Source organism: Falco peregrinus, chromosome 11 (genome assembly GCF_023634155.1).
Source record: "Falco peregrinus isolate bFalPer1 chromosome 11, bFalPer1.pri, whole genome shotgun sequence".
Classification (NCBI taxonomy): domain Eukaryota; kingdom Metazoa; phylum Chordata; class Aves; order Falconiformes; family Falconidae; genus Falco; species Falco peregrinus.
The window spans coordinates 633,540-648,968 of record NC_073731.1 but is presented as its reverse complement, the minus strand read 5'-3'; the positions used below and the strand labels follow the sequence as shown (position 1 = coordinate 648,968).

General features: G+C 37.1%; 1 protein-coding gene across 4 annotated transcripts in view; it reads left to right on the top strand.

The window, feature by feature from the left end:
• The window catches only part of RALGAPA2 (Ral GTPase activating protein catalytic subunit alpha 2), a 136,206-nt gene that overhangs the window by 24,685 nt on the left and 96,092 nt on the right, over positions 1-15,429 (top strand). For all 4 annotated transcript variants that reach the window (XM_055816543.1, XM_055816544.1, XM_055816546.1 and 1 more), the window contains exons 6-16: positions 107-281; positions 852-967; positions 3,226-3,364; positions 4,644-4,843; positions 6,468-6,698; positions 8,815-8,988; positions 9,878-10,015; positions 10,622-10,770; positions 11,178-11,289; positions 12,030-12,267; positions 12,790-12,954. In XM_055816543.1, the coding sequence (XP_055672518.1) occupies positions 107-281; positions 852-967; positions 3,226-3,364; positions 4,644-4,843; positions 6,468-6,698; positions 8,815-8,988; positions 9,878-10,015; positions 10,622-10,770; positions 11,178-11,289; positions 12,030-12,267; positions 12,790-12,954 (1,837 nt within the window). The remainder of the gene's footprint in view (positions 1-106; positions 282-851; positions 968-3,225; positions 3,365-4,643; positions 4,844-6,467; positions 6,699-8,814; positions 8,989-9,877; positions 10,016-10,621; positions 10,771-11,177; positions 11,290-12,029; positions 12,268-12,789; positions 12,955-15,429) is intronic.

Sequence of the window (15,429 nt, the reverse complement as noted above, 5' to 3'; positions counted from 1 at the left end):
AGCTGGGATGAAAGTACTTGTTCTGCATTTTCTTAACTATTAAACTGTGTTACTATCCTTACAAATTTGTTTTACTATCTTTTTCTACAAAATCGTCCCCTTGTAGATAAGATGTGAAGGAATCCGACTGTTTCTTCTCTGGCTTCAAGCGCTTCAGACTAACTGTGCAGAAGAGCAGATATTAATATTTGCATGCCTTGTGCCTGGCTTTCCATCCATTATGTCCTCACGAGGTCCCTGTACACTAGATAACCTCATTAGTCCTCCTAATTCGCCAGATGGTGAGTAGGTGAATACAATTTCCATGTTGGGTGTATTGCTTCCCCCTTCCACTGAGGTAGTTGTGAAGCTATAGAGTTTCTTGAGGGGAAGATGTCACGTGGATAATGCTATTTGTCAATATAATTCAGAGATGTACTGAATTTGTCAAGCTACTGTATTTGTGGCAGCTGTATACCCTTCTGATCTTGTCAGTCTGAGTTGAGAACAGTTGAGTCTTGTTCTGTGGTTTTCTGTTGGGTTTTTTTTTTATTTTTAATTGAGGTGCAGCTATAGGAGCATGTTACTGCAAAATAAGTAGTTGTGTACATTTACCGCTTATTGGTTAGTCTGCAGCAGTTGCTGGTGTTAACACTTCCAAAGTGCAGTAAGTCAGTGGTTGGTGCCACCCTTGATTGTATGGGGCAGGACCTGGGGGAAATACGGGAAGCCCAAGTAGTTACTGGATTTCGACTTTCTACAACTTCAGGACACGCTAATGATTATTTTCAAATTATTTTTTTTGTAGAAAATATATTTTATTTAACTTTTTTCAGTTTTGATTTGTTTAAAACATTTTCTTTTTATTTTAGCTAAGATTTTTCCAGAAGAAATAGCTCCACTTTTGCCAGCTGTCTCTGGAGAGAAAATAGCTGAAGACCAAACCTGCTATTTTCTTCAGCTACTGTTAAAATATATGGTAATTCAGGTGCGGAGGATATATGTTTTTAACTACTCATATTTGGAGGAATGTGCTTGTGGTAGAAAATTAAGCCTACACTGTATCTGTATGGAGCTGGTTTTGCCCCTCCCCAGGAAGAAGCTTTCTTCTGCACTTTCTTTTCCTTTTAAAAATAACAGTAATAATCCCAAAGGTGTTTCCTTGTGCCATTTTGGGTGAAAATAGGAAGTTTTTCACAATTGCTATAAGAATTAATGAATGTTATCCAAAATTGCAGGATAACTGACTGTTTTATGTGCTTATGGTTGCATTTAGAAAATCGATATGGGATAAAGATGCAGTTTGTTCTGTTTGGACACCTATGTAGCCGAGAAGACATGTAAAGGAACACTGGAGAAAGAGATTAAAAAGGAGAGATAGCTTATGAGATACTTTTTTAAAGGATGCGAGTAACATGTACATCAAAAATTTTAATTAGAAATAGATCAGATTAATCTGTACAGGAAAGAAATTAAGATAATGTATATATTTTGAAAGTACAAATTAAGCCACATTTTAAATGAAAGTGGAAACTATGGACTGAACATTAAAGAAATCAGTATTTAAAGAAAGATAAAAGATAATTAAATATTTTGAGATAGATTTTTTTTTTAAATATCAAAAAGCAAGACCAAAGTGATATTTGGAAGGGGTTTTGTCATCTTGAATAAATGCTTTATTTTGAAAAGTGGCTATATGAAATTATCAGCTTCCTACACGCCGCTCTTTGTTTTACATATCAGTCTCACAACACTTCAGTTAAAAATGTTCACTGTTCTTTTTATACTTTTATTACATGTTTGGGATCTAAAAAAACTTCACTGCACTATAAATCCAATTGCATTGTTGTTCATCAGCATTCATTTATTTGTATTGCTTGGTAGAGGGGAGCACAGCTGGGCAGTAACCTTGCTACAGACAAGAGACAAGATTAAAATAATCTGATGCAAATGCAGAGTGATTGCTCAGAGCCATAAAGTAGAGCAAATGTACATCTTCAAGAAAATTTCTGCCTGCCACTGGGTAGAGTTTGAGTCAGTTTATTTACCTAACAAGTAAAATAATAGAAAACCTCAGTAGTCTTGTTTCCAAGCTGTACACATGTATTTTGCAAAAGTAGGACATTGCATGTTCCACAATTTTTAGAGATTTGGGAAAAGATCTATTGTACAGATAAATGTGTTTAAAATAAATAGATCTCATGTGACTGATATAAACAAGTCAGTGTAATAAATTATTATCTTGGATATAGATTCAGTGAACTTATCTGCTATATACAGTTGGACAGGCTTTTCGAAGAGCTTTTACTGGAAAAAAAAAATTAAAAAGTTAAGAATCCTGTAGTCTTGTGAAGTTGTTTTAAAAAAGGAAAAGAAAAAACAAAGTGGGCCTGAATTTAAAATGTATGTCAAAAGATAAATACTTTTAGTGCTCACTTGAGCTTCACAAAAAGAGAAGTGATATAAGAGACTAAAACTCAGGTTTAAGTTATCAGTGGGAAAAGTGCTTCATTGTAGAGACATCTGCTTTTTCCCTTTGTATTTGAAGTTGTATTGGATTTTCTGAAACAAATAAAGAAAGCGCCCCCAGCTGGTTATGTGCCGCTTATTCCAAACTGAAGGTGTTTTAATTTGGAAAGAGCAACTCTTTGTCAAAATTTGGTACAGTCTTCCAAGGAATTGTAGTTCAAACCTGTTCGTAAAGAGAAACTTGCAAGTACGTGTATGACTATTTGGTGTTGATCTATGCAAGAACAGAAGAGTATCTTTAAAAACAAACTTAATGTCAGCCATCTCCTTGTCAGTGGAAAATACTTGTGCCTTGAGTCCAGTTTTGTAAAGGAGTATTGCATATGCATGTGCAACCATATTAAACGTGGGCATTGAGTATGTTTCTGATGAAAAATATGTTTGTGATAAAAGCGTAGCGCAGAGTAACAGTGTCTAAATGTACAGGTAGAATCAAATTGGTTGAAAACATTAATACGACGTTTTCTGTTCTTCACTGCATTAGAACAGCAGAAATACCCTTGGCTGCTAATGAGCTTGCTTTCTTTGATATGCTAAAGCCCTCATGGTAATGTCTTACATTCTTAATGCAGTTTGTAAAGTTTTTTGGGACAATGCTATTTTTTTGTATTTCATGTTAAAGTGTAATTATTTATCTCTTGTATTCGATGTGGAATGGTTGTCATTATAACACATTAAGTTAAAGCTTTTTGTTTTTCCTCTAACTCCATGACAAAGGCTGCAAGTTTAGAGTGGAAGAATAAGGAGAACCAAGATACTGGTTTTAAGTTTCTCTTCACCTTGTTTAGAAAATATTATCTTCCTCACTTGTTTCCATCTTTTACAAAGCTTACCAACCTCTACAAACCTGTACTTGGTAAGTAGTGAATTTTGCCTTTCAATTAAAAAAATAAATAATGGTGACTGTTCTCAGTAGCATGTCAGTTACCTTGCTGGCATATCGCTACAGTTCTGTCGAATGAACGTTTTTCCTCCCTTATCTCATGTTTTGATTTTTTTCTAGCACAACTTTTGATTTTTCTGAGATAGTCCAGGAAGCTGCTGCTGCTTATCGCTGTATAAGGGCCAGCCTGATTCTCCTTTCCTAAGGACGTTTCCAGTGCCATAGCATTTATATTGAGTGAGCAAGGACTCTGTAGTTGTGATACATAATGAAGACAGAACATGGTTCCCTGACGGGTTTTTTAAAAGAACCAGCAAGCTGCCCAAGTGTGAGAGAGTTGCTAACTTAGTTACTCTTGTTTTATTTCTTGGTTCCTTGGAAGAGAAAATGAGCATGAAGGAACGAATGAAAGGAAACAGAGATGTATGTCTACAGTTCTAGGATTATCAGAAACACTCACGTTTTTCCTAATTTTCTACTGAATTATGTATTAGAGTCAATAGGAGTGGTGGTGTTAATACTTTATGTACTACAGCCTCTTCTCCGTCATCCTTCCCCTCCCTCCACTGACTTTCAACTCCTTATAACTTTTAGTGTCTAAAATCACCTCAGTGGCACTGCAGCTGTGTTGTTCACAGCTAGAGCCCAGGTCTTCCATGTTTTTCAGCTGGGCACCAGTGATTTTTCCCTAAATCTAAGCATCTGAATAAATTAATGACCCAGCCTTTCTCCCATCAGCAATCTTCCACTCCTTCCATGTGTTTTTTCTTTTATTTGAGCTTGTGCAGTACTCTTTGCACCCAAGTTAACTTCTTTCTGATGCATCAAGTATCCTTTTTCTTCTTAATCTTTGCACTGTTGAGCGTTCCAGAGTGTTTCATCTCTTTCTTGCTGTACTTTATTAATAAACTCTGTGAAACTTCCAAAATTAACTTATGTTGTAGTAGGAGTAGTTCTTTGTGTTAGTTTTTGTCCTTTATGCAGCCCTTCTCTTTTGCTTTCCTTTGTTTTGTGTAATACAAATGATAGCTTTCAGGAAGGTTCTGTGCTTTTGTGTTCTTGCTTTTCTTTAGGAGTAATAAAATTATGACAATGTAAGTATTAATATAATGAAAGCAGTTAGTCATTGCATCTGTTATTTCCTATGGAGAAAATGTTGGTCACATGTTCAGTATGTTTAACTAGAGCCTGGAAGCAATTACAGTTCTCTAAGATCAAATTTTCTTTATATCTTCTCTTTTTATCTCACCAGATATTCCTGATATAAGACCAAGACCAGTATACATTACTGCAACACGAAACAGTGAAAATGTCTATAGCACAAAAATCCCATATATGGCAGCTCGAGTTGTTTTTATTAAGTGGCTTGTTACCTTCTTTCTTGAAAAGAAATACTTAACTACTGTTCAGAATACAAAAAATGGAGGAGAAATGCTCCCTAAAATTATTCAGGTGTGCTTTATAATTTACCTCGCTCTTTTCATATCCGTGCTACCCTTGCAAATGATCTTAATGCACTCACAACTGAAGCAAGAAAGAAATGCTACCGCTAAGTGAATAAATGTTGTACTTGATTTGGTTTTTTTTCTTCGAAGAGGGGAATCTCCAAGGGAAACCCTTTAGTAATTCACTGCAAGTGTTTTATTTTTTTCCCCTCATAGCTGTTTGCCTTACCAGCTTCATCAGTATTGTGTTTAGACTTTTGGAGTTTAATCTGTAAACTGTCATACTTACTTGTGCCATGGACCATTTCCCAGCAGCATCAAAGGCTGCTTTGTTTTCGTCTTTTTTATAGCAGCTTTTTACAATGAGATATTAGAAAATTGTTTCACTTGGAATTTGCTGGTTGAGACTTCTCTAGGATTACAGACTTCACAAGGAATTTTATAGAAATATATACTTTTTCTTCTAAGAGACTCTCCGGTTTCCTGTTAAGAATTTAGGATCAATGTCAACTTAGATTTTTCTCTTGAATTGTGAGTTAGTGTAAAATCTGGCTTCAGCAGAAAAGCATACATGAACTGCTAGGGTAGAACTGTATATTTTCACATCAATTGTTTTGGGAGTTCTTCCCTGTAGAAGTTTGAAGACCTAAACCAGTTAAGTGTCACTTACCTACTGAAAGTGCTTTTGTAATTGATCTTTTCCTTCTCATTGGAAATTCCACCTTTTGTATAAACTGCTGTGCTACTCCAACAGACATAGCCTGGAAAAATAATACTTTTTTTCACTGAATTTTATAGCTGACACCACATAAATATTCAAGTTGCATAAAGGTATTGCTGCCCTGAAAATGGAAACTGGTCAAATGTTATCACTTAGCTGAAGCTGTGTGCCAGCTTTTGGCACACATCGACGACTTAGTGGTTTTGAAGTTCACTGACTGTAGCCTGTGCCTCACTAGTGTTGCTTAATCTTACCAAAAAACTTCATTACGAAAAGCAGTAGAGGTGTTACTGCTGCTCCATTACTGCCCACTTGGTCAAACAGAGGGCAGCCTTATTAATGTAAACATAAAGCAGAACCACATTTGGGCAGTGCTTTGAGTTAGTGTAACTTAGGGTTTTTTTTCTGGTAACTCACAAGCAGTTTTTTAGTCCTCTTCTCCTGGCTGGATCGTTTTATCCTAACACGCTTTGAGATGTTGCAAAATACATCCGGTGCCAGAACAAAACTTGACAAGAGAGTTGTCAGGGATAATAATGTGCAAGAGTATGAGCCATGTACAGTGGTATGATCTGTCTTTTCCCAAAAATGAGGTGACCTGGGGATTCTCCACGGTCTGTGCTTTCCTCCACTCCTCTACTCCTGCCGCTGCACCCCTCCCTTTTTTTTGTCTTTATGGAGTGGGAAAAGTCTGTAAAGTACCCTGTTTGTATACTCTGCTTGATATATGTAGAGCAGAAGACTGCATTCCTTCATGGACCAAGTAGCATACTGAAAATTCCACCTCCTGACTGCTGGGATTCCAGTGTTGTGTGTGAAAAAGAGCAGTAGTATCTGCATCTGTGTAAGTGTTCCAGATTTTTGGTGTATGCTCTTTCAGTTAGTTAATTAGGCGTTTTCTTCTGTGTAGACTGTTGGTGTTGTAAACCAAGATAAAAACACAGAGCTGGAAACCACTATGTCTTACGCAAGTGAGCAGGAGAGAAGCCATTCGAACAGCAGCACCTTGTCTGACAGAAGGCTCAGCAACTCCAGTGTCTGCAGCATCGAAGAGCAGCATCGGACCGTCTATGAGATGGTGCAGAGAATCCTCTTATCCACTCGAGGATATGTTAACTTTGTTAATGAGGTATTTCGACAAGTAAGTGTGTATGTTTAATTGCTATTGGTTTTTTGGTTTGTTGTTTTGGTTTTTTTTGTTAAAAAGAAATGTCATGGTTATGAAAGAGAACACTGTGAAGGCTGTTGGTCAGGTAACCAGCCAAACCTGATGCTAATCAAACCAGCACTCTTTTAGTCCTTCCTAGGTCTAGTTTTAATGATAAAATAGGAAATTTTTATGGGAAGTGAAGCTTGTTCCTGATGCCAGACTGCAATGTGTCTTACTTGTTCTTGGTATTATGATGTGATTTAAAGGTGTGTAAAGAGCTGTTAGCTTGCAGATGTGTTATTTGAATTCATAAGAGTTTTGTTCCTGTAATCAATGTCAGTATTCAATGTTTATATCAGCACTGATTGCTTCTACTAATAATTTTCATTGATTTGATACCTTTTCAATTTTTGGGGATAAAAATACATATGGACCTACCGGAGAGTCCCATTCTTTTTTTTTTTGTTTGGTACCAAGGTAGAAATTGGTTGAAGCAGCTGTTTCAGGTCACTGAAATGTGCAGAAGATACTCTCCAGCAGCTTGGTGAGCCCACATGCTTCGCTGTGAAGCATCTTGTGTGTCGGTGCTTTTCGGGGGCGGAATGGCACTGCACCGGCGGGCGTGCCGAGTGTGTGCCGATCCGCTGCGCCGTGCTGCCCTCTCCTGGTGGCTGTTCGCAGCATGCAAGGTTCGCCCAGCTTCCAGGGGACAAAGGCTAACGTGATGCAGTACTTTTACCTTTATTCAATATGATCAGTGGTCAGTAATTGAAACTGATAATGGTATTTTGTATTTATCTCTCCCATACAGGAATCTCACTAGTTACTGTGATTTCCTTTACTTATTTCTGGGTTTGTTTGGTCTTTTTTTCTTTCTACCCTACTTTTTCTGAAGGCATTCTGTGTAGTGCCTATGCATCCCACTGATGAGCTGCTGTTTCTCTAATATTCTAGCAGTTGGATTCTGGTTTTTTCAGTCTCTGCATCCTTAATAAGTTGACAGAATTTATGGTGATTCTATGATGACAGTCTCTGTGGAGACATTTTCAGAAGTTTCACATACTTGCTGTATGGCACATATAAAATTGCTTTTGCAAGCTCTGCAATTTGTGTTGAAATCAGCTGTTGGATGTTGCACTTCATGCTGACTAGGGACAAGGAAGTGTACTATATGATGCAAAGATTTCCTGACCTGAGCAAGATACCTTTGTAATGGTTTTGCAACTAAACTGGGTATAGGAAATGCTATAGTTTTTGACTGTTAATCACAGAGAGTGGGTAGTTTCTTCGCAGTTGAAAGGACCTGGTTTTTTTAGTGTGAAAAATGTATTCTCATCTCTTTCAGTGTTTTTATAGTATAGTGCATACTGATACAAATTTTTTGCAAAATGCGCTGCTTTTTCTTTTAATAAATGATATTTTCAGGCATTGATTTTTGTGCCTATTCACTACAGGGCTAAGGTCTTCCGTCACTACATTTTTTTCAGTCCATTAAGACATCTAGAAATGTGGGGAAGCAGCCAGTCTAGCCTTTGCAAGTGCTCAGAGGGGACATATTTACAGAATGATTCCCAAATACAGATACTAAGTAGCACGCTGACAATAAATTAATTCTGTTGATTTCCAAAACTGTAGTGAGAAAGGATCAAATACCAGCCACTGTTGTCCTCATCACAACTTACCTATCCTTGCTGAAATGTTATTTCACATTGTGTACTGCTGATGTAATTTGAAGTCATGTTCTCCATAAAGTGTAGTGTAGTACCCAGGTTTAGCCTGCCAGACCTCTATGGCTAGTAATGGCTTGTGAGGTGAATTCACGTTACGTTAGGGAGCTTGCAAGGAGCAAACCCAACTACTTTGGTTTTGTCTGAACAAATATAACATGGAAGTAATATGGAATTAATAGTTATGGAATTGTGGATGGTGTAGGTATTTGCATAGGCTGTTCATTAATTGTAACTCTTTCTAGGACAGACACAAAAATAAAAATTATGTATCCTTTTTTGAGCCATATTATTTATGGGTGGTGGTTTGTGAGTGTGTTTACATATGCATGCACATCTATGTCCTATATATAGTGAAATTACTTTACTTCCCAATTTAGGCTTTTTTATTGCCACCTTCTGATATATCTGCAACACGAAAAGTGGTGAAGGTATACCGAAAGTGGATACTGCAAGAGAAACCTGTGTTTATGGAGGAGCCAGACAAAAAGGAAGATGGTCAGGATGCTGTTGTCAACTTGGGAGATTCATCAGTGCAAACGGATGGTAAACATGTATGGTATCAGTGTTACTTGCTTTATTCTGTTTGCCTACAATATAGTTTAAGTCTTAAAATCGCTTTGTAAATGAGTAGCAATTTGGAAATTGTGTGGAAATCCAAGATTTAAAAATACTTCTATTTAAGGACTCAAAATTTAAAGAAATATTGAGTGTTCAGTAACACTTACGGAGTGCAGGGAAAGATTGCAGCTATTTTTCAGATGTAATTTGCTGATTGTTCCCTGCCTATACAAATATGAAGACAATAACTTAATGGAAGAAATACTAATAGGTTCTGCAGTGTTAGAATTTACACTGTCTGTTGGCCTAGTGCATGTAGGACTATTTCCTTTTGGTGGTAGTTAAAGGATTTGACAATATGTACTGATTTGTGTATACTGGGTGATATATTTTGATTCAGACACCTTAATCTAGGAAATCAAAGTGTAGATACAAATTCTGCACGTCATCTTTTTAATATCCTATACTGAACCATCAGTAAAAGTTGACTCTGACACTATTGACACTGTGAAGATATATAAAAGGCAGTTTTGTTGTACTGAGAGACATTTGAGTTGAATTACAAGGTTTTGACAGATATTTTTTTTTTAGAGGGCTTATAGTTTTGTCAGGTGTAAATTCAAATATTACTACAATCAGTGGCATAAAATGTGATGTAAAATATTTTAAATAATACAGCTGTTAAAACTTCGACAAACCTTAAATTCCATATACAGTCTGTTTGTTCAGAAGTCAAGAAATAATAGATAGGAATTCCTTGCTGAAATGAATGTAGGACGTGACAGTTCCTCCTCTTTTTCCTTTTGACACTTCAAATTATTTTGAATAAATACGGACGTACTCCTTTCTACTCTGTCACTAACTGAATGATGCTTTTGAAAGCTCTCCTCAGACCATTCAGGACATAAGCGCTCATCCAGCTGGGGAAGAACATACTCCTTTACCAGTGCTGTTAACAGAGGATGTGTATTAGAAGATGAGGACAAAAATGTTAAAGCTGGTACTCAAGCTGCGTTACAGGTGTGGTGTGCAGAAAGAGTACAAGGCTGTACTTTCCATAATCGCATAACTTACATCATAAATTATGATATGGTCTCTGAGATTAAGGAAAAGAACTACCAGCAGTTGATGGTTTTTGTAAGATATGATTTGGACTTCATTTATAACTTCTTAAAAACTGCATATTAAACCATGTGACCATGTCTTAGAGCCAGATATCTGTATTTTAAGATAGAAGGTTTGGGTTTTTGGTGGCTTTTTTTCTACTGTGGGTACTAGGAATTAGTCGGAACTGTACATTTGCGGTCATTGAACTTATTTATTGGAAATATTGGTAGTTGCTCAAGCATATAATGCCAGGAAATGAGTAGCTGGAGAAATTGCACTCTTGCCTGACCAAATAGAAGACATACCCACAAAGCCCTCTACTGTGTAATGCATGCCGTTGGTGGGTCAGTAATATCAGCTGACTTTTCACTAGAGCGGTGTAGAATAGCAAAGTGATAAGTAAAACATGAAACTTGCTCTGAGGAAAGTGAAAGGTTTGACTGGAGAAGCATTTTATTCTAAGTTTTGACTTTTTTTTTGTTCTACTGTGTAAGCTGACTGTAAATGCCTGTCTTGAAGGTATTCTTGACAAACTCTGCAAATGTTTTCTTATTGGAACCATGCATTGAAGTCCCTGTGCTTCTGAAGGAGCAAGTTGATGCTTGCAAAGCAGTTCTGAGTATCTTTAGGCGCATGATAATGGAACTGTCAATGAATAGAAAGACATGGTAAGCTTACTATATTTGCATAGTTTAAGAGAAAATTATGAACACAAACTTTATGGGGGAGTTACTGGGTAGGGAAAAGATTTGCTTTCTCAGGGTAGACGTCTTTACATAAGTTATGTTTGTGACTTGCCCCTGAATTGATTTGCGAGATTGCAGGTTCTGCAAATTTGACTTCAAGGTTCTGGCTGGTATTTCCACTCCTGACTACACCTTCTCAAAAATTAATTTTTACAGTCCAAACCCAATTAATGTTATCTTGCAAATGATCTGTGAAGTCTGACACGTGACCACATTATCAATAAGTAGAGGTTTACTGGATGGTTAAGAGGTTTTTTTGGTACATGAAAATTAACAAGTGCAATTAATAGGAGATGTGAACAAAAAGTACAATTTTGTTTTGGAACCAGGGAACAGATGTTACAGATACTCCTTAGAATAACAGAAGCTGTGATGCAGAAGCCGAAAGAGAACCAAATAAAGGATACATTCGCTCAGAGCATGTCAGGATTACTTTTCCGAGTGAGTGTTTGGGGGTTTTTTTGTTTGTTTAGGTTTTTTTCATGTTGTTTTTTCATAATGATTGCCCATTGTTTTGCATGCTACTATGAAACCCAGTTGTAAAACATGAAAAAATTCTCCTTTGCAGTAGTGTGAGTAATTATTTTGTAAAGCATTCCTAAGAGTGGGAGGCATTGATTTGATACATTCTTCAGGTCTCTATTACAAATGGTGGTGGAACAGTCTCTTTGTGGGATATCTTCAGTGAGTATTTCTGAAGCATAAGCTTGATGTAACTTCCTAGACGATCAACTGGCAAGTCAAAATGGAGTTGTGTTGAACGAGATGAAAACATTTATACATCATATTGTACTTCGCATGCTCAGCTACAGTGTCTAGGCCTGAGTGTCACAGGTGTGGCTCAGTCAGTACCATCATTCTGTACATGTAGAAGACAGTTCTCCATTCTATTATTATACACAGCATATTATTTCAGTTTACCAGGGAACAGGCAGACCACCTAAAACATATGTTTTGCAATTTTTAGATTTCCTTTGTCAGTAACTTTAACAATTATATAACCACAGACTTTTGAGATTGTGTTTTGATGAAACATAGCCATGCATAATATCTGTGCATCATGAATAATCGGTGCTAGTATGCAGGTTGGCATTGACTTCATCAACGTGTTTGTTGGTGTTGGTGTGCTGAATTAATCTTGACAGAAATGCTTGAACTGTCATCTGTTTCTTTACTCTCAGACCCTCATTGTGGCTTGGATCAGAGCAAATCTGAGCGTTTACATTTCTCGGGAGCTGTGGGATGAGCTGCTCAGTGTTCTGTCTTCCCTGACGGACTGGGAGGAGCTCATAAACGAGTGGGCCAATATCATGGACTCTCTAACAGCAGTGCTAGCAAGAACCGTGTATGGGGTGGAAATGACAAACTTACCCTTGGATAAGCTCAGTGAACAAAAAGAAAAAAAGCAGAGAGGAAAAGGTTAGTCTCTGTGCTTCAGTATCAAACAAGTTAAATATTTAAGTTTAATCTTAGATACTAATTTAATCTGACGTTAAATACTGCTTAATCTAGTGTAAGAACCTGTTTAATGAAATGTGAAGTGCTTTGGATTTATGTATTCTCATCCTTCATTGTGCGACAAAAGGTAATTGGGGTCAATAGAAGATAGCTATTTAGCAGTTTTTAGAACGCACTTAAAATCAAGTCTTTTCTGTAGCAGAAATGAAACGTGGTTTCCTGTGCTGTGGTCTGGCATAGTCATCAATGTAAATTTTTTTCATGTATTTTTATTAAACTTTATTAATTACAGTATTTTAGCTGTATTTATGTGCTGCCTAGCAATTGATGCACATAGTTGAAGTAATGATTGGTTTTTATTAATAGTAAAAAATTGTCTGTTTGAAATATTAGTATTTTCCATGTCTGAGTCCATTCATACTTCAGCAAAAATATGTGCCAAAGCATACAATGCTAGAGAATTTTGTTTTCTTTATCTCTAAGGTGGCATTTTAGAGCCTCAAAAGACAGCTGTAGTAGGAAGATCTTTTTCATTAAGCTGGAAAAGCCATCCTGAAGTTGTGGAGCCAATGAGATTCAGAAGTGCTACAACCTCTGGAGCCCCGGGAGTTGAGAAAGCAAGAAATATTGTTCGTCAAAGAGCAACAGGTTAGACCTAACCTAGATCCTTATATTCCCAAACACTCAGTAACACTCAAGTTTTAAATCTGCCTTTGAGTTGTGGTTCGTTCCAAAAGTAGTGCAACTTAATAATTAAATGCCTGAACAGAGGTTTTGCATGTACCTTTGTCTGGATGTCTTGACCATTACCAGTATGAAGGAAGAGTCAAAGTATTTCAGGAAAGTCTAAATATATGCTTTTAAATAAATTGCATTTAATTGCAAGTTAGTCCTGTGCACATTACAATTTTTTGTCAAGTACATCCCTAGTTTATCAATTCGTAAGAAAACATAATTAACATCAGTCAGGTAATACATATTGGTTCTGTACTTTCATACAGCTAGCCTTTTACTGTGAGCACAAGGTAAACCAGATATTTAATAAACAATTTCATCCTTTCCTATGAGCTTTATTTAATTTCTTAGCATGATGAGAGATGGTATAGCATCTCCCTTTCCATTTTTTCTCTTATGTATACTTCTGGAAAGAAGAAAATGTGAGAGGGGAGAATGGGGGTGTGAGAAGTGATGAGGGGATGTCTGAGACCCCCAGATACCTGATTTTTCAAATATTTCAGCATCCTAAATTTGATCTCTTTATTTCATGGTAACATGTTTCTGTGTTCCAGTTCCATGGGCTATGGATTAAAACTCTCCACAGAAAATCTGCTTTTGAATAGGAGATATTTTGCTGCACAGCTTCCTTCCTCATTCATGACAGATTAGTTGTGTTTCTTACCAGGAGAACTTGAAGGTGATTTAGTATGGTTTTTGTGGCTACAGGCTTCATGTAGCTAAGCCACAGTCTCCAGTTTAGATCACAAAATGTTTTGGCAATGGTGTCAATTCATTCTTTGGGTCTGTTTTATTTTTAAATTCAGCGAGTTCCTATTTGTGCTCCACCAGAGAACATTTCTTCTGCTATAGCATTTCTAACCTAGACTTCTCACCAGAGCAGTAGAGAACCTTGGAAGTATTGGTCCGTGAGGACTTCTCTTGGTTGTGTGCATTCAAATTAAAGGAACTTCCTACCTTCAGTAAGAAAAGCTTATTTGGTGGGGAGCATGTAGGCTGTCAGATAGAAGGATGGACTTCACTGTAAAAAGCCCGTAGTTTCATTTTGTATCTCGTGTTTATAAAAAAAGAGAATTTATTCTGGCTTTCATGGGATTTGTGAACATCAGTGGCTCCCAAATTGGCAAGTACAAAAAAGTTTTACTTTGCATATGCAGTTAGAAGAAATAATAATTTCAAATATACAAAGTGCATATCTCTAGAATTTTCTAAGGTACGAGTATTTAGAAACACAGAAAGCGTGTGCAGAGGTGTCATCTTCCAGAATGAAATGTAGAATGCCCTAAGGTGATTACAGAAACCAGGGCTGTTCATGGGACAGCTTTCTTGAGTAACGCAGATGTTGTTACAGGAACAGTGTTTCGCACTGGGGGCTTTTTTAAAAATCCCTATTCTCCTTCTGCCATTTAAAAATAACAGAAACCCTCTAAGTCAACACACAAATACCAGAGCCCCTCCTGCTTCCAGGTAAGACTTTCTTTTGATCTGCTGCTTGTATCTAGAGTTATAAAACTAAGAACTGAGTATTTCTGCAGCAGCAAAAGTGTTTTGCCCACTACCCTACTTGAGTGTTTTTGCTTCTTCCTTCCTTCCCTCTGTCTTCTAAGTGTCAGCAATGATATTGCCGTGTACAAGAAGAGAAACTGTTCAGTGAATAAGATGGGGCTTTTTCCTAATAAATGTTAGACACTTCCCTAATTCAGCATAACTTTTAGTAATACACTTCATGATAAATTGTTGCTTTTCTCTAAAGGACACCTTAAGCGTATGGCAAATGGCTATTAATGCATGAAATACCAAGTTGTTATTGATGATAGACAGCCTCTAGAGTGTTAGTCACTTGTTTTTCTGATGGCCTTTCTTTTTCTGAGAAACTGTGAAGCTATTTAATGTTGCTGTTGTGAAGAGAAATTCAATAAGGTATGCATTCAGACTGCACTTACCTTCTACCTTCCCTTGTGATGACTTAAGAACCCCAAAAACTTTCATGTAACTTGCATCCCTTTCATCATCCTGCTCAGAAACGTGAAAAACAGGGCATGGTACCCCAAAACCAGAGTCCACTGGATATTCAAGGTGTAAGGAACTTCAGGAGGTCATCAAATATAACTACTTGCTCAAAGCTGGTCAGGTCAAACCCAGGTACTCTGGGCTGCATCCAGTCTGGAGCTGGGATGTCTAGTTTTAAAAGCAGAACCAGAGGCAGCTATGTCTTTAGATCAGTTTCTGAGAAACAAACACACTGTGCTACTTCTCAGGTGAAAATGGATTGTTTTCAGCAGAGATGAATGAATGTCAGAGGTAGCTGTTTGCAGGGGGAGCATTGCTAGTAGAGGGGAATTTGAATAAGTTTTTCATTCTTTATTTTTGAGCTATATGGACTGCAAC